This window comes from Gopherus evgoodei, chromosome 7 (assembly GCF_007399415.2).
Source record: "Gopherus evgoodei ecotype Sinaloan lineage chromosome 7, rGopEvg1_v1.p, whole genome shotgun sequence".
Taxonomy (NCBI): Eukaryota; Metazoa; Chordata; order Testudines; family Testudinidae; genus Gopherus; species Gopherus evgoodei.
Window position 1 is genome coordinate 75,705,686 of NC_044328.1, and position 26,384 is coordinate 75,732,069.

Below are 26,384 nucleotides of genomic sequence, written 5' to 3' on the forward strand. Positions count from 1 at the left end.
ATGAGCCAGAAGATAATTGCAGCAGCATTTTGAATGCTCCCTTGAATGCAAGATATGCTGTTGTTAAGGCCAGGAAGGGAGGAGGTTTCAGTAGCTGAGGAGCAAGATAATGAAGGCCTGGATGAAAGTTGCAACAATGTGGATAGAGCAGAAAGGCTGAATATTAGAGATGTTGCATAGGAAGAAGTGGCAAGATTTGGCAAACGACTTGGATGTATGGGATTAGAGAGAGACCTGAGTTGAGGATGATAGATTATGGCCATGAGGGACGAGGAGGATGATGGTGATGTCTGTGGTAACCAAAGATGAGAGGAAGGGAGAGGGCTTAAGGGAAAAGATCAAGGAATTAAGTTTTGTCTACGCCGAGTTTTAAGCTAACAGCAGGACATCACAAGAGTGAAATCAAATTCTGGCTAAGATTTTAGTTTGAATAAAAGTGGCTCTAAAATGGAGCTGTGAGTCATCAGTATAAAGATTATTGTTAAAGACGTGTTTTTGAATGAGGTCACCAAGAGAGATTGTGTAAAGGGAGAAGAGGGTGCCAGGATGGAGCCCTATTGGACCCCACCACTGAATATTGGACTGTGGATGAAGAAGATCCTCTGAAGGAAACATGGAATGATTTGAGATGTAGGAGAACCAGGAGAGGAAAGAGTCATGAAAACCAAGGGAAGATGAGTCATCAATAAGAGTGTGGTTGGCTGGTGTCAAAGGCAGTCAATAGCTGAAGGAGGACAAGGATTTGAGTGTAGTTTACAAACTAAATGTTTGTGAAGTGTGTAGAGGTTCACAGTGTTTGTTAAAGCTAGTTAGTGGCAGATGTGAGCCCAGAACTTAAAAGATCTGAGTTTATAGCCCTGTGCTTATTCTTAACTTGGTCTTCTTCCTCCAATCTTTCTGTGATTGAGAATACCTATATTTATGGGTTTTATATCTAAAGTTGATATCCATGCTATGTTAATCACAATCTTTAGCAAGTTTTCATCAGAGCTTTTGCATCATACAGAATTCTAAAAATCTTTCTCCCAGTTCAGGAAGCTTACATGCAGTTGGTGCAGTGTTCCTATGCATTATGAAAGCCCAGAGGCAAAGTTAAAAACTCAGCAGAGTTTATGTATTAAGCCATTTTTACTGAGTAAATTAAATTATTCCCTTTAAGAAACATCCCTAAATGTAGTTAAAGGCACCAGTACTTGACAAGAAAGAAAGAAGGGGGGAGGCGGTGGGGATAGAAACTCCAGATTAGATTTAATTCAAGCCAAAGTCTTGTAATTGTTTCTCATTGTAAAAAACAGTTTCTTTGAAAAAATACTGTGTAAGAAATCCTCTTAGGGAACTATAATGCAGGAGTTGGCCAAGATTCTAACGTTTGACATAGAACTATTGGGAAGGAAGGAGTGGGTAAACCCAATTCCAATGTCATCCTTCTATTCAGCAAATGTGCAGAGCACGATCTTGTGATCACAAACACAATCCTGAGACAAAGAAACAAGTTCAAAACAACTTGGCAATACCCCCACTCAAAACAGTGGAACCTCCTAGATTATGTCATTGCAAGAACACAGAGATGTCCAAATCACCCATGTCATGAGAGGAGCCTATGATTGCTGGACTGACCACTCCCTGGTGAGGTCAGTCATCTCCATCAGGATTGTACCGAAACATAGAAAGCAATCCACATCGCACGGATGGCAATATGACATCCAAAGACTTCAATCCTCAGTACACCAAGAAAACTTCCAAACACTCTTCAGTGAAAAACTGGCCATATGCGCACCTGGAAATGACAAGACAAGTGTCAAGGAGCACTCAGAAGCCCTAAAATAGACCATCCATGCGGTTTGTGAGAAATCCTTTGGCTTTGCTACCCACTGCCATCAAGACTGGTTTGACAACAACAACATTGAGATTACAGCCCTTTTGGACTAGAAGAGAAAAGCTTTCTGTGACTGGCAAAACCAGCCACTATCCAGTCGGAAGCAGAGCGCTTTCCATCAGCTCAAAGCTGAAGTTCAAAGGATGATCCGAGAAATCAAAACAAATTGTGGAAGGACAAAGCAAAAGAAATCCAAACATTTGCTGACAGACATGATATGCAGAGGGTTTTTTTGGGAGACAAAGACCCTGTACAGACCAAGCTCACGTGGGCTTATACCTCTGATATCCAAAGATGGTAGTGCCCTTCTTAAAGATAACAAATCCATCAAAGACTGCTGGAAGGAACAGCATCAAAAGCTTCTAAATTGAGACTCTCTGCTGTAACTGATGACACCATTGACTGTATCCCTCAGCACCCAATCTGGGAAACTCTTGCCTGCTCACCAATATCTGAGGAGGCCTGCAAAGCAGTTAAATGAAAAACAATAAAACACCAGGTCTTGGTGGCATACCAGCTGAAGTACTGAAAGTTGGGGGGGAGAAACACTGACTAACAGGCTTCACTTGCTGCTCCTCAAAATCTGGCACTCTGAAGAAATCCTTGCTGACTTACATAATGCTAACATCATCACCGTTTTCAAAAAGGGAGACGGCTGACTGTGGCAACTATCGAGGCATTGCCCTTCTCTCCATCGCTGAGAAGATTCTTGCTAGACTCTTGCTGAATCACCTGCTTCCTGTTGCAGAGGAAGTACTTCCAGAGTCAGCCCTAGTGTGGCTTCAGACCATCACAAGGCACAACTGGCATGATTTTTGCAGCCAGGCAGATCCAGGAAAAATGTCAAGAACACCATCAGGAGCTGTATATGACACTTATCGATCTGACCAAAGTCTTCAACTCTGTCAACCATGAGTCTCTATGGAAAATCATGTCAAAGTTTGGTTGCCCAAGCACATTTATCATTATTGTAAGACTCTGCCATGACCAGATGACTGCCTCCATCTTGTGTAGCAGCTCTACCTTTGAGCCCTTTGTCATCTCAACTGGTGTAAAACAAGGTTGTGTACTGGCACCCACCCTTTTCTCCATTTTCTTAGCAGCTATGAAAACATTAGCCCAAGACTGTCTAATATAGGGCATTGCCATTCAATATTGGATTGACAACAACCTCTTCAGCCTTTCTCATCTCCGTGCCAGAACTAAAGTAATATCAGCAACAATAACTGAACTGCAGTGTGCAAATGATTGTGCTGTAGTTGCACACTCAAAGGAGGATCTACAAGCTGCCCTTAATTGCTTCTCTGAAGCTTACGAAAGCCTGGGGCTAACTCTGAACATCGGCAAAACAAAAGTTCTCCACCAGCCAGTCCCTGGTCAATCATCAGACCCAGCAAGGAAGATCTACATCGACAAAGAAGAACTGGAAAATGTAGAATACTTTGCCTATTTTGCCAGCCATCTCTCACAGAGGGCAAACATAGACATCGAGATTCAGCACAGAATTTGCTGTACCAGTCTAGTCTTTGGCAGACTGTCTCACTGGGTGTTCAACAATCACAACATCAGAACACATACTAGACTTTTGGTTTATAAAGCAGTGGTAATCCCAACTCTCCTCTACGGCTGTGAGACTTGGGTGACCTATAGAAAATATCTGGAAAAACCCGGAACACCAGCAGCTGCATTTTCTTCGGAAGATCCTCAGCATAAAGTGGGAGGATTATCGCACTAACATCAGTGTCCTCACAGAGGCTAACATCTTCAGTGTTGAGGCCCTGATTATCCAACACCAGCTGAGGGGGAGCGAGCACTGTGTGTGCATGCCTAATGTATGCTTATTGAAACAACTGCTGTATGCCCAACTCACCAAAGAGAGTGGAAACGGAGGCCAAAAGAAATGCTTTAAAGACACTGTCAAGATAAACATTGAGAGATGTGGCATTGACACCACACGCTGGAGAACAACAGCCTGGGATAGGGATAACTGGTGAAAACTTGTCAGAGAGGGAACATCCACTTTTGAGGAAAATTGCCTTGCCCTGGATGCAGAAAAACGCTAGAAAAGAAAGGAAAGACAACTGTCACGCAGCAATCGTGGCCCAACCCTGTCTTCCAATACCATCTGCAATGTCTGCTAATGAGCCTGTGGCTCAAGGATCAGACTCCTCAGTCACCGAAGGAACCATGAAAAACAAAACCTGTGAAGAGAGATCATCTTTGACCTTGAGGGATCGCCGACAACTGTGTAAAACTTCCAAAGTCTATTCAGTGGCTTTCAGGATCTCTTCTGACTTTTATTGCTGTGATATGTAAAATTGTGCAGGAGAAAAAACAAATATGAAGAAATCTGTTTGTGATTAGTAGAATTGTCTCATTCTTGTTGTACACAACCAGCCTACTTACCTTACAATTGCAAAATAGTGCACATACTGTTTTATCTGTTGTGACGGCAGGAAACCATCATTATTAATCTGTGCAAAATGCTGCTACACCTGCATAAACACTTGAGATTTTGCAGGTTACAATTTGTTGTTGTTTTATGTTTGCTATTTTGAAATTGAATATTAAAAACTACAGTAAAATTGAATTATAAAATAAAGGAAAATAATATAAAAAGAAAAAGCTAAGTCACCAGGTGATACATGGAGAGGCAGAAATTGAAGAGCCTCTTGCTACATGCTCATGGAAAGGAGGCAGAGAGCCAAAGATTGTTTTCAGACTATTTCCTGGCTTCATGTAACCTTTGAAAGGGATACTGATACTATGGTGAGAGTATGCTGTACATAAATTCCTGGATTGATGGGTATATATTTATAGTGTAAGTTAAGTAACTTTTATATCCATTTGACTTCAAAACCTTTTGGCCATATGTTGGTCACATTGAGGAAACAAAAGACCTTGCATTAGTAGGAACATTGCCAGTAGATTGCGGGAAGTGATCATTCCTCTCTATTCAGCACTGGTGAGGCCACATCTGGAGTATTGTGTCCAGTTTGGGGCCCCCCACTACAGAAAGAATGTGGACAAATTGGAGAGAGTCCAGTGGGGAGGGCAACAAAAATGATTAGGGGGCTGGGGCACGTGACTTGTGAGGAGAGGTTGAGAAGAGAACTGGGCTTATTTAGTCTGCAGGAGAGAAAAGTGAGGGAGCATTTGATAGCAGCATTCAACTACCTGAAGGAGGGTTCCAAAGAGGGTGGAGCTGGGCTGTTCTCAGTGGTGGCAGATGACAGCACAAGGAGCAATGGACTCAAGTTGCAGTGGAGGAGGTCTAGGTTGGGTATGAGGAAAAACTATTTCACTAGGACCGTGGTGAAGCACTGGAATGGGTTACCTAAGGAGGTGGTTAAATTAAAGCTGTGGCTGGGAGGATTTAATTGGAGTTGGTCCTGCTTTGAGTAGGGCGTTGGACTAGATGACCTCCTGGGGTCTCTTCCAACCTAATCGTCTATGATTCTATAATTTGGTCCATCAAGTCAGGCATCCCATCTTCAGCAGTGGTCTGTTCCTGATGCTTGAGGGAAAAGAGCCTAGCTTCATAGTGCTCTCACAGTACGAATAACTAAAGCTGCATCGTTTTAATTCTTGCCACATATTACTTGGCTTTGTTCATGAATTGATATGGAATTCATTTTGAAATCACTCCAAACACAAATGGGCAACCAGCCTTTTGAAGTAATCTGATATGTATACATTTATGAAAGTTAGGTAAAAGGTACTTGTACTATAGCTTGCAGACCCTCAGCTGGAATCACAAACTCCATACCAACAATGCTCCTCAGTTGTTGTGACATAGTTTAAAGTTTCTTATTAACCCAGCTGCCACAGTGTGCAGTAATGCTACCATAACACTAAAACAGCTTGCTGATTTATAATTAATGCTGAAGTCTGCTGTGTTCTATATTGTTTTGCTGTTTCTAGTGCATGACTTTGCTTTGGTGTCTGTTTATCTCAGCTCTGGGGGGGCGGAGGGAAATCCGTCCACTGTACTGAGCTTTACACAAAGAGTTTGTTCTCCTTCCAGGGATTGTACTGGGAGCTCCAGTGCCAGGATATAGGACAGAGTGTTTTTTGTTCGCAAAGAATAATGCTGCATTGATTGATAAATTCCAGTGAGGCTGCTCTATTAGTAATTTTATCATGTACAACAAAAACAGGAAGAATGTGAATTTTCTTTGTAGAAATAGTGTTTTCTAAAGTGAAAGCTGAGGACAATAGCAAGTTTGATTACCTTCAGAAACAGAAAGAATTGTTCAGGGTGCTGATTATGTGCATATTTGGAGAGTGAAGATTTATTGTAAAAAGTTCCTGAAGTGGCTGAAAAATTAGGTAGTATATTGGTTGGGAAAGTCTTTATAATGCTGTTTCCAAATGAGGCTGTGACCCTGTGGCAAAACAATAGCAAAAATCTATTAAATAAAAGTTTGTGTGTTTAATGGGCAGAGAATGATGTGGGAGAAAGCACAAAGGTGATTGTGAGAGAAATAGATACACAAGGTACCCAGGACGAGTCTACGCTAGAAGCGCTACATTGGCGCAGCTGGTGAAGATACTCTATGCTTGTGGGAGAGAGCTAGGGTGACCATATTTCCCAAAGAGAAAATGGGACAGGCTGTTGCCCATTGATGGAACCCTGTGAGGGGAGGGAGTGGGGGCCCATTCTGTTGCTGGGTCACTGGAACTCTGTGCCGCTTCGCCCACCCGCCCCCCCCCCGCCCCCAGCTATTGCCCAGTTGCTGGAACTCTTTGGACACCACTCACCCCACCCCATTTGAAGCTGTTGTCTGGTCACTGGAACCCTGCAGGGAGGGAGCCCACATGCTAGAACACTGCTCTCCCCATCCCGCCCTGCCTCTCCCCTGTGGGGGGCTGGCATCTCTGCTCACAACTCCGTACCGCACCCCACTTTTTTGATAAAAGTGAGCATTTATCCTGTTTGCTTTTGCCAACTGATCAAGTCAGCAAGAGCAAACAGGACAAATGCCTTCTTTTTGGGAAAAAAGTTGGGATGGCCAGGGCCGGGCTTAAAAGAGGGATTGTCATGGCCAAAACGGGACATATGTTCACCCTAGAGAGAGCTCTCCCATCAGCATAATAGCTACCACCTCTCGCAGAGATGGAGTTATATTACACTGTCCATACCTATGCTTACGTCTGTGTAACTTGCATTGCTCAGCAGTGTAGCTTATTCACACACCTGCGTGACATATGTTGTACCGACATAAGTGGTAGTACGTACAAGCCCCCAGACTAGTATCATTCCAGTGGCAGGTTCAGGAAGCAATATGAGACTAGGAGAGTATTGAGGGACAGAAATTATGTAGAACCTTGAAGACAAAGGTAAGACATTTGAACTGTGATGTGGTGGAGAGGGGGAAAAAGTGGAGAGATTAAGAGAAGAGTTTGACATGGGCAGATTGGGTAAGAAAGATGATTTTTGCAGTTGAGTTTTGTATGGACTGAAGCAGGGTGATGTGTATGTGAAAGACCAGGGAGTAGGAGGTTATCATACCAGTATAAGCGAAGGGCATGATCTGAGATTAAGAAAAGAGAGATTTAGTTTGCATAATTTAAAATGATAAAACTGCAGGGAAAACCACTTCCTTCCACCTAATGTTGTGTGACAGGAAAGTCTTGCTCTGGTGAAAAGGTAGGCAAAGAGCTTATCCTGGGAAATACAGGGGACGGAAAGCAGAAAGACAGCATTTAAGTCCCTTGACTCCAATTGGATACTTTTATTAGGTCTCTGATTGGAGAATTTCAATAGCAGTCCGTCCTGCCTGCACAGCTGTGGCTCCCCGCTTGCCAGGAGGCTATCCAGTGTGCTTGGGCATTTCATCCTCAGTTCCTTCTCAGCTGCTCCTGGCTAGAGACAGAGCTAAGAGCTGTCCCATCACGGACTGTTAACTCCCTAAAGTTTTGCAAATTTTAGCTTTCTTTGAAGCCTTTTGTTTGTTTTAAGTTGGCCATGTCAAAAAAAGGATGTGGTGGGGGGGGAGAAAGAAAAGGGAGGGAAAAAAAAAGAAAGAGTTTGCTTCCCACCAACCCTGGTGGTGGTGGGGACCCTCCTGTACAAGGGTATGCCTGACTCTCCAGGCTTCATAAAGTGACTTAGCTGCAAAGAATCTATCCCAGCTTTTGGACTGCAGTGCGTTCACTGCCTGGGGGAAAAGCACAATCCACAAAAGTGTGGTTGGTGCCATCAGTTAAAGTCCAGGTCCAGGAAGGATAAAAAGTTAAGGCTTAAACTTCCACTCATGGAGTCAACTCTTCAACCCCTGGAGTTATCACTTCAATTTTCTTTGTCAAAGGCAGGTGTTCCCAAGGAGATGAGCCACTTACTCAAGACCATTGGTAGCGAGTGAACTCCCATTTGGGGAGGCTAGCCCACCATCTCTTCTATCTGAAGTCTCACCCTCCAGAGCCTCGAGCGCCAGGCTGCCGGACCCCCGTGCGCTGGGCCGAACCTCCTCCTCCCCCTCAGTGCTGGGCCAACCTGCTGGCTCGACCACCTCTACTCCCCTGGCTGGCCCCAGCACTGCACCATGCCACCCCAGGCTGCTGACAGGCCTGAGTTCAGAGCTACCGTCAGGAGCTGAGCCCCCGTGCCCCACCAGCTTCAGGTAGAGAAGGAGGGTGGGACCTTGGGGCGCAATATGGGCGGGGCACAGCCTTGGTCAGGGGAGGTCTAGCCTGCCCTGTCCTATGATATCAGCCACCCATGCTCAACACCACCAAGCAAAGGTCTGAAAGTCCCCATAATGAGCCCCAATCAAGATGGAAATTATATCCAGCTCCATTGGTATGGATGGCGCCAAAGCTGTCAGAGCAAGTTGGTCTGCCCAAAGACCAATTGGGCACGGGCAAGGAAGTACCTGTACTGTGGGGGCTTGAAAAGCATGGAAGATTCTCCTCAGTGAAGGCTACATGTCGACGTGGTCACCGGCACTGACCCCAGTGTCTGTGGCACCGACGGACCAGATGACTAGGTCCACGTCTCTGGCTCCATCAGTACAAGCCTCTCTGTGCCAACGTTGTCCGCACTGGTGAATTTCTGGTGCGCAACAGATCTCTTGATGTCTGACACACTGGACTCCGGTGCCAAGTTTTCCCAGAGCATTGGACTCAGTGAGATCTCCATGCCGTGCACCACCTTTTTCCTCATCAGAGTCAGATAGTGAGTGAGAGGACTTGGGTTCCTACTACTAGTTCGACCCACCATACGAGTCCCAATTTCATCATGGACACCAGGCTACAGTGCCCCCGCAACCCTCAACCTCCAGCTGCAAGCCACCTACCCGCATGGCTGTACTGGGACCCTGGCAGGCCCAGAAGCAGCAAGCCTCCCAGGCCCCTAGTGTGGTATACTAGCAGGCTGGGAGCCACCCTCCTTCAGCTGCAGCATCAAAGTGTTCGGAACCTCCTGAGCACCTAGGGGAGGAAGCTGAAGCTGAAGCAGAAATGGTAGACACCCCTCAAGCTTGTTTCTTGTCGTCCTCACCTGATGAGGTGGTGACGTCCCCTCTATCATTCATGGTGGATGATTTAAAGTCATTCCAGGACTTCGCTCAGAGCATAGCAGAAGCCCTGCAAATACAGCTGCACCAAGTGACTGAACCTCACCACAAACTGGTGGACATTCTATACTCTTCTACCTCTGCCAGAGTGACCCTCCCAGTTAATGAGGCACTCCTGGATCCTTCCAGAGTTAGTGGCAGACCCCTGTGTCTGTCCCGCTGACATGCAAGCGGGCAGACATAGTATTGTCTCTGAAGGGCACAGAATTTTTATTTTCTCACCCCCCTCCAAATTCATCTTTGTGGATGTGGTTAATTGCAATACCAGTTTAAATCCACCCCGTATGACCAAGATGGGAAACGCTTGGACCTGTTTGGCAGAAGAGCGTATTTGTCAGCCACTCTTCAGTTCCAGGTAGCTAATTATCAGTCCTCGTTGGCCAAATATGACTACCAGAACTATGTGAAACTAGGTTCCTTTATTAATCAGCTCCAGACTCCCCAGAAGACCAATTTATGGCCATAATTAACAAGGGTCAGCTGGTGGCGAAAACATCTCTCCAGTCCGCATTATATGTAGAAGTCGTGGTGGCACATTCAAGTTCCATGGCCGTGATTGAGAGAAGGGCTTTCTGGCTGCTGTTGTCCGGCTTCCCTAAAGAGGTCCAAACCATGACGGAGGACCTTCCTTTTGACGGAAATGAAGCTGTTCGCTGAAAAGACAGACACATCTCTTCTCACATTGAAGGATTCTCGGGCAACTCTTCGTTCCCTAGGGATATACACACTGACCTACAAGAGAAAATACAGCCCTCAACCACCATTTAAGTCCCACTCATCGTAGTACACGCCTCAGTGGTCATCACAGAGATCTTATGAACCGTAGTGAAAGAAATCAAAGTTCCCCAAGTGGAAGCACTTGGGATCACAACCAACTTTGTCTCAGCCCTCAAGCTTGAAATGGCAGTTTTGACAGGTTGGTTGAAGCACCTGTACAACACTCTGCTTGCCACCTAATGCTGGGAAATCTCACTTCTCCTTTGAGAGATCACATTACTTCGTTCCACAGCACCTGGGATTGGTTAACCTCCAGCAAGTGGGTGTTGGAAATCATCCAGAACGTATATGCCACCCACATTGCTTCTCTTCTGCCTCCCAAACACCCTTTCCCATCCCTGTTCAGGGACCCTTCTCACGAGAGTCTGCTATATCAAGAGGTAAACCATCTCCTCAGCATAGGAGCTATAGAACCTGTTCCCATACATCTCAGAGGCAAAGGCTTCTACTCTTGTTACTTCTTGATACCAAAGAAAAAGGGAAATGGAGACCATACTGGACCTCAGAGGGCTCAACTGATCAGTCAAAGCAAGGAAATTCAAGATGGTCACCCTATAAATGATCATTAGAAGAAGGAGATTGGCTCTCGGCCCTCAACCTTCAAGAGTGACACGTACTTCCAAATTTCTTTCATACCAAGTCACAGGTGTTACCTCAGATTCACACTGGGCCAGGATTCCTACCAATACACAGCACTCCCTTTTGGCCTGTCATCGGCCCCCAGGGTGTTCTTCAAGATCTTTTCCGTAATAGCAGCCCACTTATGCTTTCAGGGCATAATGATTTATCCCTATCTGGATGATTGACTGCTCAGGGCATGGTCCTACACAGAAGCCTAATGAGTCACTCAGACCACGTGGGACCTGTTCCTCAATCTAGGCCTACAGATCAACAAACAAAAATCTACCTTAACACCGGTTCAAAGGCTAGAACTCATAGGAGCCGACCTCAACCACATTCAGATGAGGGCACTCCTTCCACATCACAGATTTCTCAGTCTCTCCTCATTGATAGAACCAGTACAATCCAGTCCCCAAATCTCGGCCAGACATTTCTTTCAGCTTCTGGGGCACATGGCCATAGTTATAGCTCATACTAGACTATGCATGAGATGCCTTCAAGCATGGTTTGCTTCAATTTACAGGCCGAACAGAGACAACATAGGCAAGCTTCTATCGATGCCCACCAGGGTGAAGCAATCCTTAGACTAGTGGAAGGACTTAGTAAACATCTCTAGGGGAATCCCGTTTGCTCAGTCTTCTCCATCCCTTCTCCTGTCTGCTGATGCATCTCTCATGGCATGGGGAGCGCATCTCCAGTGGTCACTCGGTAGCGGGCAAATGGTCTCCAGCAGAGATGTGCCTCCACATCAACCTGCTTGAGCTCAGAGCAGTCTGAAACATTTGTGCTCACTTCCTCCCATTGATCAAGGACACGCATACAACATAGTCTACATGTGCTATCTAAACCGACAGGGAGGCACCAGGTCTCATTCCCTGTGCGTAGAAGCAATGAAACTATGGAACTGGTGCATATTCCACAACATCCTAGCAGTGGCCTGTATATTGGGAATACACAACACGACAGCCAACTGTCTCAGCTGCAAATTCCTGCATGACCACAAATTGAAAATAATCGGCAATTCTACGCAGCATATTCCAACAATTGGGAATGCTGGTAATTAACTTGTTTGCTACTCACCAGAACAAGAAATGTCCACAGTCCTGCTCCAGGCCGGGGATCGAACGACGCTCCATGAGAAATGCTCTCTTCCTTCCTTGTGACAAGGGCCACCTTTATGCCTTTCTCCCATTCCCTCTATTGCTGAAAGTCCTGTTGAAGATAAAAAGGGAAAAAGCAAACATCATTCTGATCGCCCACACCTGGCCCAGGCAGACATAGTACCCTTATCTTTCACATCTGGCATTATGTCTACTGATCACTTCTTACCTCCTGTCGCAGAACGAGGGTCACACTCACCACCCCAATCTGCAGATTCTGCAACTCAAAACGTGGATCCTTCATGGTATCAGCACATAGAAACATCTTGCTCTGAGGAGAAACAGGAGGTGCTATTACACAGTAGAAAGGGCACTACTTGTTTTACCTACCTTCAGAAATGAAAGACGTTCCAGATCTGGTGCCAACCAGAGGGTGTCACTCCTAATTCAGCCACCCTACTGGTGTCCTAAACTACCTATTAACCTTAAAGAAATTGGGTCTCTTCCTTCAGTAGGTAGAAGGCTACTCAATCTTCTCCCACCCAACTATGAAGAGGTTTCTTAAAGGCATAGCAAACCTCTTCCCATGGCACCCTGTTCCCCAATGAGACCTCAATCCAAAGCTAAAAGGACTGACTAGACCACCATTTGAACTGATGGCCTCTTGTTCACTAACTCACCTTTTCAGCAACACAGCATTCCATTACCATCGCTTTGGCCAGAAGGATAGGGGAGATAGAAGCTTTGATGGTACATCCCCTTTTGCTGTGTTCTTCCCTGACAAGGTCACACTTGGACCACATCCAGAGTTCACCCCTAAAGTGACTTCTGCATGTCACATGAATCAACTTATTCAGCTTCCAATGTGTTATCCCAAACCTCATGAGGACAACAGGGAAGCCATCCTCCATATGCTTGACATGAGAAGAGCCTTGGTCTTCTATTTGGATACAAAAAAGACTTTAGAAAATCTCCTGAGACTCTTCCTCTCCATTGCTAATAGATTGAAAGGTGCAGCGATCTCAGACCAGCAGCTCTCCAGGTGGGTCTCTGGCTGTATTATAAACTCTACCAGTTTTGTGGATCCCATGAGGTCAGTCTCCACATCGATCGCCTTCTCCAAGGGATTCCCTATATCAGAGATCTGCAGAGCAGCTACCTGGGCATCTGCGCATACCTTTGGAGAACACTATGCCATCCTGGGAGATTTGGCTACAGATGCCCAATTTAGTGTCACAGTACTGTGATCTATCTCAGACTCGACTCTGAAATCCCAGCCTCAAGTAGTGGGTACTGCCTGGGAGTCACCTACATTGGCGCACCCATAGGGATACTAGTCGAAGATAAAGAATTTACTCACCTTGTGCCCTAATGATGGTTCCTCGAGATGTGTCCCCCTATGGGTGCTCCATGATAAATTGTCCTCATCTCTACTTTGGAGTTCCTCTAGTTGATTCTGTGGTAGAGAGAGAATTAAGGAGGAAATGCCTATGCACGCTAGCTAACCTCGTGGCAGATGGGAGCTGTGCATGCAGGATGGACTGCTATTGAAATGCTTTGAACAGCAGCACAGGGACACGCACACGCCTACAGTAGAGAAGTCATAGGGACACACATATTGAAGAACCATTGTTACTGTACAAGATGAGTAACTTCTTCCTCCTGTCCAGACAGACGATGTAAAACTATGTAGTTTGACAGTATGGTGCTTAAATATGTTGCTTAAACATTGTAAAATCCATAGGATAAAATAGATATGGGTGCCTTTGCTGATTAATGTAAAAATTAGTGCTGTCGATTAATCGCTGTTAACTCATGCAATTAACTAAAAAAAATTAACCACAATTTTAAAAAATGTATTGCAATTAATCACATTGTTAAACAATAGAATACCAATTGAAATTTATTAAATATTTTGGATGTTTTTCTACATTTTCAAATATATTGATTTCTATTACAACACAGAATACAAAGTGTACAGTGCTCACTTTATATTACTATTTTTTATTACAAATATTTGCACTGTAAAAATGATAAACAAAAGAAATAGTATTTTTTGATTCACCTCATACAAGTAGCTTAGTGCAACTTCTTTATTGTGAAAGTGTAACTTACAAATGTAGAATTTTTTTTGTTACACAACTGCACTCAAAAACAAGGCAATGTAAAACTTTAGAGCCTACATGTCCATTCAGTCCTACTTCTTGTTCAGACAATTGTTAAGACAAACAAGTTGTTTACTCATACGGGAGATACTGCTGACTGCTTCTTATTTACAGTGTCACCTAAAAGTGAAAATAGGTGTTTGCATGGCACTTTTGTAGCTGGCATTGCAAAGTATTTACGTGCCAGATATGCTAAACATTCATCTGTCCCTTCATCCTTCACCATTCCAGAGGACATGCTTCCGTGCTGATGATGCTCCTGATGATGCTTCCATGCTGTTGATGCTCATTTTAAAAAAAAGTGTGTTAATCAAATTTGTGACTGAACTCCTTGGGTGAGAATTGTGTCTCCTGTTCTATTTTACCTCTATTCTGCCATATATTTCATGTTATAGCAGTCTCGTATGCTAACCCAGTACATGTTTGCTTTAAGAACACTTTCACAGCAGATTTGACAAAACGCAAAGAAGGTACCAATGTGAGATTTCTAAGGATAGGTAGAGCACTCGAGGTTTAAAAATCTGAAGTGCCTTCCAAAATCTGAGTGGGACGAGGTTTGGAGCATGCTTTCAGATGTCTTAAAAGAGCAACACTCCTATGTGGAACCTACAGAACTAGAACCAGCAAAAAAGAAAATCAACCTTCTGAAGGTGGCATCTGACTCAGATGATGAAAATGAACATGCATCAGTCCCTTCTGCTTTGGATCATTATCAAGCAGAACCCGTCATCAGTGTGGACGCATGTCTTCTGGAATGATGGTTGAAGCATGAAGGGACATATGAATCTTTAGCGCATCTGGCACATAAATATCTTGCAATGTCAGCTACAATGGTGCCATGCAAACGCCTGTTCTCACTTTCAGGTGACATTGTAAAAAAACCCTGGGCAACATTATTTCCTGCAAATTGTAACCAAACTTGTTCGTCTGAGCGATTGGCTGAAGTAGGACTGAGTGGACGTGTAGGTTCTAAAGTTTTACATTGTTTTATTTTTGAATGCAGTTATTTTTTGTACATAATTCTACATTTGTAAGTTCAACTTTCATGATAAAGAGATTGCATTACAGTACTTGTATTAGGTGAATTGAAATAAACTATTTCTTTTGGTTTTTACAGTGCAAATATTTGTAATAAAAATAAAGTGAGCACTGTACAATTTGTATTCTGTGTAATTGAAATCAATATATTTGAAAATGTAGAAAACATCCAAAAAATTTAAATAAATGGTATTCTATTATTGTTTAACAGTGCGATTAATCACGATTATTTTTTTAATTACTTGACAGCCCTAGTGTAAATTAAAATGCTCCCCGCAATTCTTTTTGAAGTTAATGAATTGCTTTGATGAATTGGGTTGGGTGAGTAACAAATTTCATAACTTTTCTGCTGCTATTGTTTGAATTGGGACAGTTTTCTGTAAGACTGGGTTAATAGTTTTAACAGCTCACTAGTTTGCTTTGGGAAGTCTACATCTAAAGGACTAGAAATCAGTGAAACTGAGCATGATTTATTTTTAAGGAACCTAAAGTTAGGCTCTTGAATTCTTATTTATAGACCACAAGTGAGTATCTTTCCAAAATTGCTGAACATCCAACACCCATCTTAGTTCTATCAGCTCTGACACTTGCTGTAATGACCTTGGTCAAGTCACTTAGCTAATCTATGCCTTCATTTCCCCTTCTGTAAAATGTGGGTGATAACAATGACTCAGAGTGATTGCGAGACATTCATTAATGGTTTTAAAGTGCTCTGCATTTATCTGATAGAAAGTGCTAGAGAAAGGCAAAGTTGTTTTGTTTCCCTGTTTTTCCAAGGTCTATTGAAATGAGAAGATTCGGGTGTGAAGCACTGTCACTTGGATATAAAAAACTGCCTGGCTTTGGCCTTTAAGTCTCAGAGAGCAATTCCCATGGCAGAAAACAGAGTCTGAGAATTAGCCCACACAATTATCTTTGAGTACATTAGAAATCTTTCCATTAAGCATAACTGATAAGCAGGGTGTGGCATTGCCTGATGCTTGTGAAGAGGGAATTCTCTTCTTGGGCTCTGTAGCCTTCTCTTCACTAGGACTTTCTCACCATTGGTTTGGCACTGGTAGTAGCAATATTAGAAGAGCTACAGTACCTAGCACAGTGGTGTCCCAGTTTGAAGTTATGTCTACACTGCATTGTAAGCCCAAGGTTAGTGGAGCTTGAGTTAGCAGACCTGGCTTGTTAACCTATGGCTTGAGCATCTATGTTTATTTGTAAATCCATGTTAGGAATGTTGAACCATATACTCACACCTGGAGCTCCAGCATTTACACTGCATAATGCAGGCCCAAGTCCAAGCACCCATATCCCAGACTTCCAGCACCCTCCCAAAATGTGGCTTCCCTTTGTTCATAGTGGAGTGTGAGAAAACTTGACTGTCCGCCAAACTTGGCTTTCCAGAGGATGAAGAAAGTCAGCCTGTGGGATTGTGGAATATTTTTGGCAGACTCCGAGAGCGTGAGTCCCATGAGACGGCATCTGGACAGCAAAGTAATAGGGCTTGAACCATGGATCCTGGCTTGATTCAGGTTCACACCCTCAACCCCCATGAGGTCTTCAATCTGAGCCCTGGGTTAGCACAAGAGGTTTAGGCTTGAGCCTGTGTTCAAACCCTGGGCAGTGTAGACATACAATAGACCCCTAGGCACTACCACAATACCAAGTAATAAATAATAGTGTCAACAGGGCAGAGGCATTTTTACTACTGTAGTGCCCAACCCTGTCAACACTAGCATTTCCAGCACTGCTATTGCTAAGGGAACTGCACTGGTGCCATACCAACAGTGCAAAAACTTTGAGTACAGATGCACCCTGTTAGGACTTTGGAAATTGCAGCAAGAAAACAACCTTATTTACTCTCCCGCTCCCTTTACGTTGTCGTGCCAGAGCTTTGTTTGCTATTGGAGAAATCCCAGTTTCAGAAATGTTTAGTGGGACTATAATGTGTTATTCTTTTCTTCTGTACTAAAATCTTAAGCGAATCCACATGTTCCATAGAATCTCTATGGATAGAAATGTCAAGCTCTAATAAAAATGTAACATTAGGGATCTATTATCGACCACCTGACCAGGACAGTAATAGTGATGATGAAATGCTAAGGGGAATTAGAGAGGCTATCAAAATTAAGAACCCAATAATAGTGGGGGATTTCAATTATCCCCATATTGACTGGGAACATTTCACTTCAGGACAAAATGCAGAGATAAAATTTCTCAATACTTTAAATGACTGCTTCATGGAGCAGCTGGTACGGGAACCCACAAGGGGAGAGGCAACTCTAGATTTAATCCAGCGTGGAGCACAGGAGCTGGTCCAAGATGTAACTATAGCAGGACCGCTTGCAAATAGTGACCATAATATAACAACATTTAACATCCTTGTGGTGGGAAGAACACGTCAACAGCCCAACAGTGTGGCATTTAGTTTCAAAAAGGGGGAACTATTCAAAAATGAGAGGGTTAGTTAAACAAAAGTTAAAAGGTACAGTGACTAAAGTGAAATCCCTGTAAGCTGCATGGGCGCTTTTAAAGACACCATAATAGAGGCCCAACTTCAATATATACCCCAAATTAAGAAACACAGTAAAAGAACTAAAAAAGAGCCACCGTGGCTTAACAACCATGTAAAAGAAGCAATGAGAGATAAAAAGACTTCCTTTAAAAAGTGGAAGTCAGATCCTAGTGAGGCAAATAGAAAGGCGCATAAACACTGGCAAATTAAGTGCAAGAGTGTAATAAGAAAAGCCAAAGAGGAGTTTGAAGAACGGCTAGCCAAAAACTCCAGAGGTAATAACAAAATGTTTTTTAAGTACATCAGAAGCAGGAAGCCTGCTAAACAACCAGTGGGGCCCCTTGACGATCGGAATACAAAAGGAGCGCTTAAAGCCAATAAAGTCATTGCAGAGAAACTAAATGGATTCTTTGCTTCAGTCTTCATGGCTGAGGATGTTAGGGAGATTCCCAAACCTGAGCTGGCTTATGTAGGTGACAAATCTGAGGAATTGTCACAGATTGAAGTGTCACTAGAGGAGGTTTTGGAATTAATTGATAAACTCAACATTAACAAGTCACTGGGACCCGATGGCATTCACCCAAGAGTTCTGAAAGAACTCAAATGTGAAGTTGCGGAACTATTAACTAAGTTTTGTAACCTGTCCTTTAAATCGGCTTCGGTACCCAATGACTGGAAGTTAGCTAATGTAACGCCAGTATTTAAAAAAGGCTCTAGAGGTGAACCCGGCAATTACAGATCGGTAAGTCTAACATCGGTACCGGGCAAATTAGTCGAAACAATAGTTAAGAATAAAATTGTCAGACACATAGAAAAACATAAACTGTTGAACAATAGTCAGCATGGTTTCTGTAAAGGGAACTCGTGTCTTACTAATCTATTAGAGTTCTTTGAAGGGGCCAGCAAACACATGGACAAGGGGGATCCAGTGTACATAGTGTACTTAGATTTCCAGAAAGCCTTTGACAAGGTCCCTCACCAAAGGCTCTTAGGTAAATTAAGCTATCATGGGATAAAATGGAAGGTCCTTTCATGGACTGAGAACTGGTTAAAAGACAGGGAACAAAGGGTAGGAATTAATGGTAAATTCTCAGAATGGAGAGGGGTAACTAGTGGTGTTCCCCAAGGGTCAGTCCTAGGACCAATCTTATTCAATTTATTCATAAATGATGTAGAGAAATGGGTAAACAGGGAGGTGGCAAAGTTTGCAGATGATACTAAACTACTCAAGATAGTTAAGACCAAAGAGGATTGTGAAGAACTTCAAAAAGATCTCACAAAATTAAGTGATTGGGCAACAAAATGGCAAATGAAATTTAATGTGGATAAATGTAAAGTAATGCACATTGGAAAAAATAACCCCAACTATACGTACCATATGATGGGGGCTAATTTAGCTACAACGAGTCAGGAGAAAGATCTTGGAGTCATTGTGGATAGTTCTCTGAAGATGTCCACGTAGTGTGCAGAGGCGGTCAAAAAAGCAAACAGGATGTTAGGAATCATTTTAAAAGGGGTTAGAGAATAAGACTGAGAGTATATTATTGCCCTTATATAAATCCATGGTACACCCACATCTTGAATACTATGTACAGATGTGGTCTCCTCACCTCAAAAAAGATATTCTAGCACTAGAAAAGGTACAGAAAAGGGCAACTAAAATGATTAGGGGTCTGGAGAGCCTCCGATATGAGGAAAGATTAAAGAGGCTAGGTCTTTTCAGCTTGGAAAAGAGGAGACTAAGGGGGGATATGATAGAGGTATATAAAATCATGAGTGATGTGGAGAAAGTGGATAAGGAAAAGTTATTTACTTATTCCCATAATACAAGAACTAGGAGTCACCAAATGAAATTAATAGGCAGCAGGTTTAAAACAAACAAAAGGAAGTTCTTCTTCACGCAGTGCACAGTCAACTTGCAGAACTCCTTGCCTGAGGAGGTTATGAAGGCTAGGACTATAACGGTATTTAAAAGAGAACTGGCCAAATTCATGGTGGTGAAGTCCATAAATGGCTATTAGCCAGGATGGGTAAAGAATGGTGTCCCTAGCCTCTGTTCGTCAGAGGATGGAGATGGATGGCAGGAGAGAGATCACTTGATCATTGCCTGTTAGGTTCACTCTCTCTGGGGCACCTGGCATTGACCACTGTGGGTAGACAGATACTGGGCTAGATGGACCTTTGGTCTGACCCGGTACGGCCGTTCTTATGTTCTTGGTGTTCTCCAAAGAGAATATGATTGATCTTTGAGAGAGGAGGAAGCAGGACTTGGGGGTGTGATAGGATCCCAGGGCACAACCTGGAACTGTGGGAACTTTCCAGCATGGGCTGTCTCTCACAATGCTTTGCTAGTGATAAGCAGCAAACCCCTCTAGGTGCTATCACTCAGTCAACAGCATGTGGGGACACATCCAGCTAAGTTGCATGAGTACTCTCTAAACCACTCATGAACCATACACAGGAAAACACCAGCAAATCCCCCCAGCCTTGCACCCCACAAATTTACTGCCTTACAGTGCTTAGGACCTTCTTTTGAACAAGGCAAGCTCATTAATTAGTTTGCCACTTCGTCAAAGGATAGTGGACATGCACCAACTGTTGCAATATGAGCAGATTCCCTAAGCACTTTAGACAAGCTCACTGGTAAGAATAAAACATTGAACTAAGTTTATTAACTACAGAAAGATTTTAAGTGATTATAAGTGATAGGCAGAAAAGTCAGAGATAGTTACCTAAGAAATAAAAATAAAATCACAGTCTAAATCCTAAACTTTCAGACTAAGCAAGAATTGAATCAAGCAGCCTTTCTCACCCCACTGGATGTTGCAGGCCGCTTACAGTTCTTAATACACAGGGCTCAATTTCCTTCTCAGCCTGGTACCAGTCTCTTCAGTTCAAAGTCTTTGTCTTCCCAGCGATCTTGTTGCCTTCAACGTAAGTGCCACTGTCCCTGATTTTACACACTCAGTTCATGTCCCAGGAAAGACACTGGCCTAGACATGTCCTGGTAGGCCTTGCCGAGTCCCAAAGTTGAACAATCCTCCTTGTGTGGTACTTGCACAACTGTCTCTTGCAGAATTGTAACTCTCTTGTTTAAAATTCCCTTACTCGTCAATGGCACATGATGGTCACTTAACATCCATTTGAGTGTGGGTCACCACCTCAGTCATTGGAGTGCTAACAGTGGGCGTCTCCCAAACTCACAACATATTTCAGTAACAGCTATACAGCAAATTCTCATAACTTCCTCCTATAATATGTATATTATAAATAACAATATACATATTTTGACAGAACAATAAGTTTCAGCAGATCGTGATCTTTCATGTGGTATCATACACAGCATGCTTTTTATGAAATATCACAAACATACAAATGGTGAATATAGTGGTTACAGGGTGCTACTTTGAGGTCCAGCGTGTCACAGGGGATGAAGGGAATGAGGTGTAATTCGATCTCCTCCGCTCTTTGCAGGAGTAGCATACAGGAACCAGTTTGTTACTATTAACGTAGAGGCTTTGTGTTGCAGTTTTAGTTCCCTAAAAGCACCCAAAATTGCAGGGCTTAGCAAACTTTATTCCAATTCGTCGGCTCATGGAAATGACAATAAAACAGGGACCATTAAAAGTAATTAAACTTGGAAAATAAATAAGTTTTAGACAGTCTATTTCCAATGCATGCAGCATCTCAGTGCTAGGGAAAAGCTGCCTATAATTAAAGGCAAGAAGTGGCACAGGAGCCAAGATGATTATATATCTTCTTTAAAGGTATGCACACAGGAATTAGATCTATGATGATAGCTCGGCAAACAAAGCAACAATCTGGCAACTTCAGGCCTCCTCCGTTCTCCACTTTTATGGCTAGTTTAGTAATGCTATTTTTAATTGGGAATGATTGATTTTACTCAGGCCCACTGCCAGCAATTCCGGGCCCTAGGGCAGAACAGTCAGTGGGCCCCCACACATGCACAAGCTGCGCCCATGTGGATGCGGTCCACCTGACATTTGGGCGGTGCTGCGCCTGTGCTGGCTGGTGCCCAGCAAGTTGCTGGCTGGTGCCCAGTGAGCTACCGGCTATGCTCTGAGCGTGCTTTTCTGACACGGCCAGGGTTTCTACATGCCCTCCCGCTAGGGTTGCCAACTATCTAATCGCGCAAACCCAAAGACCGTTTCCCTGTCTCACCCTCCCTGAGACCATACCCCTGTCCTGCCCCTTCTCTGAGCCCCCCCACTCACTCCATTCCCCCTCCCTCTGTCACTTGCACTCTCCCACCCTCACTCACTTTCACCAGGCTGGGGCTGGGGCAGGAGGGTTGGAGTGCAGGCAGGGGTGCAGGCTCTAGGAGGGAGTATGGGCTCTGGGAGGGAGTCTGGATACAGGAGGGCATGTGGGGTCAGGCTCTGGGAGTGAGGTTGGGCTCTGGAAGGGAGTTTGGGTGTGGACTCTAAGCTGGGGCAGGGGATTGGGGTGCAGGAGCAGGTCAGGGGATCAGCATTTACCTTGGGTGGCTCCCAAAAGCAACCGACACACGTATCTGGCAGTGGCTCCTAGGTGGTGGGGGGTCCAGGGTGAGTTTCTGCCTACCACTGCCCAGCCGATACGAGCTGCGGAGTTGGCGCTTGGGGCGGGGACAGTGCTTGGAGACCCCTTCCCCAGGGGTGGTAGGGATGTGCTAGCTTCTTCCGCATGCCCAGGCTCCTGAGCAATAGCTCCCTTTGTCCCCCACCCCACCCCATCAGCAGGCCTTATTTTACTTAACTACTGTTGACTCTTTTCTTGTGAACATAATTGAAAAAGTGAGTTCTTATGAGGGATACAAGTAAAGGGAGCGCTGCAACAACTATGAGGCGCCTCCTAGGGAGTTATCAAAGCTATGTGAATGGCAGCTTGATGGCAAGTGAAATTCAGTGTTGGTAAACTCATTGTAACCCAGACTGGAAAGAATAATACATACTGGAACTACTTATGCACATTGCTGAGTTCTCAGCACTGACCACTCAGGAAAAAGACCTGGGTGTCATTTGGGCAACTTTAGGAAAGCTGCTGCTGAGTGTGCAGCAAGCAGCAGACAAAAGAAGCAAAAACAAAAGCTAGGCTATGTAAGGAGTGGTATGGAAAAGGATACTAAAAATGTTATGCCAAATACTCAGGGTTCAAAGCCAGAAGGGACCACCAAATCATCCAGTCTGTCAGGCCCCCAACACCTGCACACTAAACTGAACAACCCGAAGAAATGATGTGTTCTCTATATACCAAATAATGAATGGTCTGGAGATAAGCTAGTCACTCCTACTTACTCTGTTATAATGCTAGAACAAGAGGACTTTGAATAAAACTGAAAGGCGGTAAATTTACAACTGACAGAGACATTTTTTGCACAGCACATACCTATCCCTTGGAACTGATAGCCACAAAATATCACCGAAGAATAGAGCTTAGCGGGATTCAAAAAAGGATTGAACATTTTATATGAGTAATGAAAACATGCACAGTTACATAAAACTGGACTTAAAAACACACAAACCTTCAATCTTCAGGCATAAGCCAACCTCTAATGGGATTAGGAAGAAACTTCCCATGTGCATATCATTCCATAATTGCCCACTTAGAGGTTCCTTGCACCTTTCTCTGAATCATCTCATTTTGGCCGTTGTCAGCAATGGCATACTGGATTAGAAGGACCACCAGTCTGATCTGGTATGGCCTTTCTTATTAGAGTGGTGGCCTAGTGGACCAGAACTGGGTAGTATTCCATGTCTTATAAGTTGTGTGTGAAGGCATGAGGAGAATTGTGCAAGGAAAGGATGGGTAAAGTTTGAGACTGACATTTGGTGGAGGTTGTGGTTTGATGTGATATGAGAAATTAGGAAGGAAATGGAGCCGAGTAACATAAGGGCCTTGAAGATGAAGACAAGAAATTTGAACTTGATGCAATAAACAAGATTCTGCAGGTTTGCTCATCTCCCTGCAGGAGGGAACAGAGCAGATTAAGAGATATCAAGGGCTTGTCTACACTTAAAGCACTGCGCCACTGTAGTACTTAAATGTAGACGCTGCTGACACTGACAGGAGGGGTTCTCTCATGGGAATAGGTAGTCCACTTCACTGAGAGGCAGTAACTAGCTCAGCAGAAGAATTCTTCCTTGAACCTAGTGCTGTCTACGCAAGGATTTAGGTTGGCTTAACAGTGTCACTCAAGTGTGGATTTTACTCACACCTAACTGACATAGTTAAACCAATCAAATTTTCTGTTGTAGACCAAGCTTAAGTGGAGAATTAGATTTAGAAGTTTCTTTCATTTTATGTTTACCTCCCAAAGCTTATTAAACCAGCTGTGAATATGTAATATTTCTATCATAAACATAAAGATGACATTTCTTTCTCTTTTTCCCCACCAGGGTATCTTCAATCAGTTCCAATGTAGCAGTGAGAAAGTACTGCCCTCTGATGCCCTACGCAGTGCTCTTGCAAAGACCTTTCAGGATGAGCAGCGCTTCCAACTGGGCATCATGGATGATGCTGCTGAATGTTTTGTGAGTATGCTGTTCATGTATCGCAGTTATATGGTGGCTGACCAGCTTTGCAGGGGTGTATAGAAAACACCACACTAAGTTATTTTGATTCTGATAGCCACATGTATATAGGGACTGTGTATTATAAAAGAGAGATGGTCCTGAGTCCCAAAGTTTAGAGTGTTCAGGTGTATGTTTTTGCTGGGAACCATTGCTAATGAGTGAGAAATGGAAACAGTCCCTCTTCATTTTTGTAGCTGAAACTGTGCTCGGTTGTTGCTGATGCTTTCAAATGTTGTTTGGACAAGGCCTACGTAGAGAACTTCTTGGCTTGCAAAATTGAGACAAATTGGGATAGAATGCCCAGAGCTTCAAGAGAGTAACTTTCTTGACCACAGGGGGCAATAGTTTCCTCCTGTGACAACACATAGGCCTGGTCTACACTACGCATTTAAACCGAATTTATCAGCATTAAACCGATTTAACCCTGCACCCGTCCACACAACGAGGCCCTTTATATCGATATAAAGGGCTCTTTAAACCAATTTATGTACTCCTCCCCGACAAGAGGAGTAGTGCTGAAATCGGTATTGCCATGTCGGATTAGGGTTAGTGTGGCCGCATATCAACAGAATTGGCCTCCGGGCAGTATCCCACCATGCACCATTGTGACCGCTCTGGAAAGCAATCTGAACTCGGATGCACTGGCCAGGTAGACAGGAAAAGCCTCGTGAACTTCTGAATTTCATTTCCTGTTTACCAAGCATGGAGCTCTGATCAGCACGGGTGGCGATGCAGTCTCAAATCCAAAAAGAGCTCCAGCATGGACCGTACGGGAGATACTGGATCTAATCACTGTATGGGGAGACAAATCTGTTCTATCACAGCTCCGTTATAGAAGACAAAATGACAAAGCATTTGAAAAAATCTCCAGGCTATGATAGACAGAGGCCACAGCACAGTGCTGTGTGACAAGCGTAAAGGAAAGCCAAAGAATCAAATAGACACTTATGGAGGGAGGGAGGGGGTACTGAGGACTCCAGCTATCCCACAGTCCCCGCAGTCTCCAAAAAGCATTTGCATTCTTGGCTGAGCTCCCAGTGCCTGTAGGGTCAAACAAATTTTCTGGGATAGTTCAGGGTATATCCTGTCAATTTACCTCCCCACCCCCATGAAGGAAAAGGGAAAAAAATAGTTTCTTGACTTTTTTCAATGTCGCCGTATGTCTACAGCGTGCTGCTGGTAGACGCGGTGCTGCGGCACTGAACAGCAGCATCCTCTCCCCTCCCCTCCCCGGTGGCAGATGGTACAGTACAAAATGGCTGACAGCCATCCTCATCGTCCTGTGAGTGCTCCTGGCTGGCCTCAGTAAGGTCAGCCGGGGGCGCCTGGGTAAAAATAGGAATGACTCCCGGTCATTCCGGCAGATGGTACAGAATGGCTGGTAACCGTCTTCATTATAGCAACTAGGGGCTGAGCTCCATCAGCCCCACCCCTTTCATGTCTAAAGAAAAGATTCTGTATTGTCTGGACTATCATAGCAGCGGGAGGCTGGGCTCCTCTCCCCCACCATCATTTAATGTCCTGCCTGGACTATCATAGCAGCTGGAGGCTGCCTCCCCCTCATTTTATCTCATTAATAAGTCAGTGTTTCTTATTCCTGCATTCTTTATTACTTCATCACACAAATGGAGGAACACTGCAATGGTAGCCCAGGAGGGTTGGGGGAGGAGGAAGCAACGGGTGGGGTTGTTGCAGGGGCATCCCCTAGAATGGCATGCAGCTCATCATTTCTGCGGGATCTGACACGGAGCAGCTGTGCTCTCTGGTTCTCTGGTATACTGGTTCTCTAGTACACTTGCCCCATATTCTAGGCAGGACTGACTCTATTTTTAGATAAAAAGTAAAGGAGGGAATGACTCGGGGAGTCATTCCCATTTTTGTCTTTGCGCCCCCAGCCGACCTCAGCGAAGGCCAGCCAGGCGCACCCATGACAGCAGTAGACGGTACAGAATGACTGATAACCGTCATCTCATTGCCAATTTACAATGGCATGGCAGACGGTACAATAAGGATGGTAACTGTCTCTGCTACCTTGCAAAGGCAAATGAATGCTGCTCTGTAGCAGTGCATTACCACCTCTGTCAGCAGCATCCAGTACACATACGATGACAGTGACAAAAGACAAAACAGGCTCCATGGTTGCCAT

At 44.2% G+C, this 26,384-nt stretch overlaps 1 protein-coding gene across 1 annotated transcript in view; it reads left to right on the plus strand.

Moving 5' to 3' along the window:
• Window positions 1–26,384, plus strand: part of USP54 (ubiquitin specific peptidase 54) — a 233,412-nt gene that overhangs the window by 90,646 nt on the left and 116,382 nt on the right. The window contains 1 exon segment of the mRNA XM_030568176.1: window positions 24,062–24,196. Coding sequence (XP_030424036.1) covers window positions 24,062–24,196 — 135 coding nt within the window.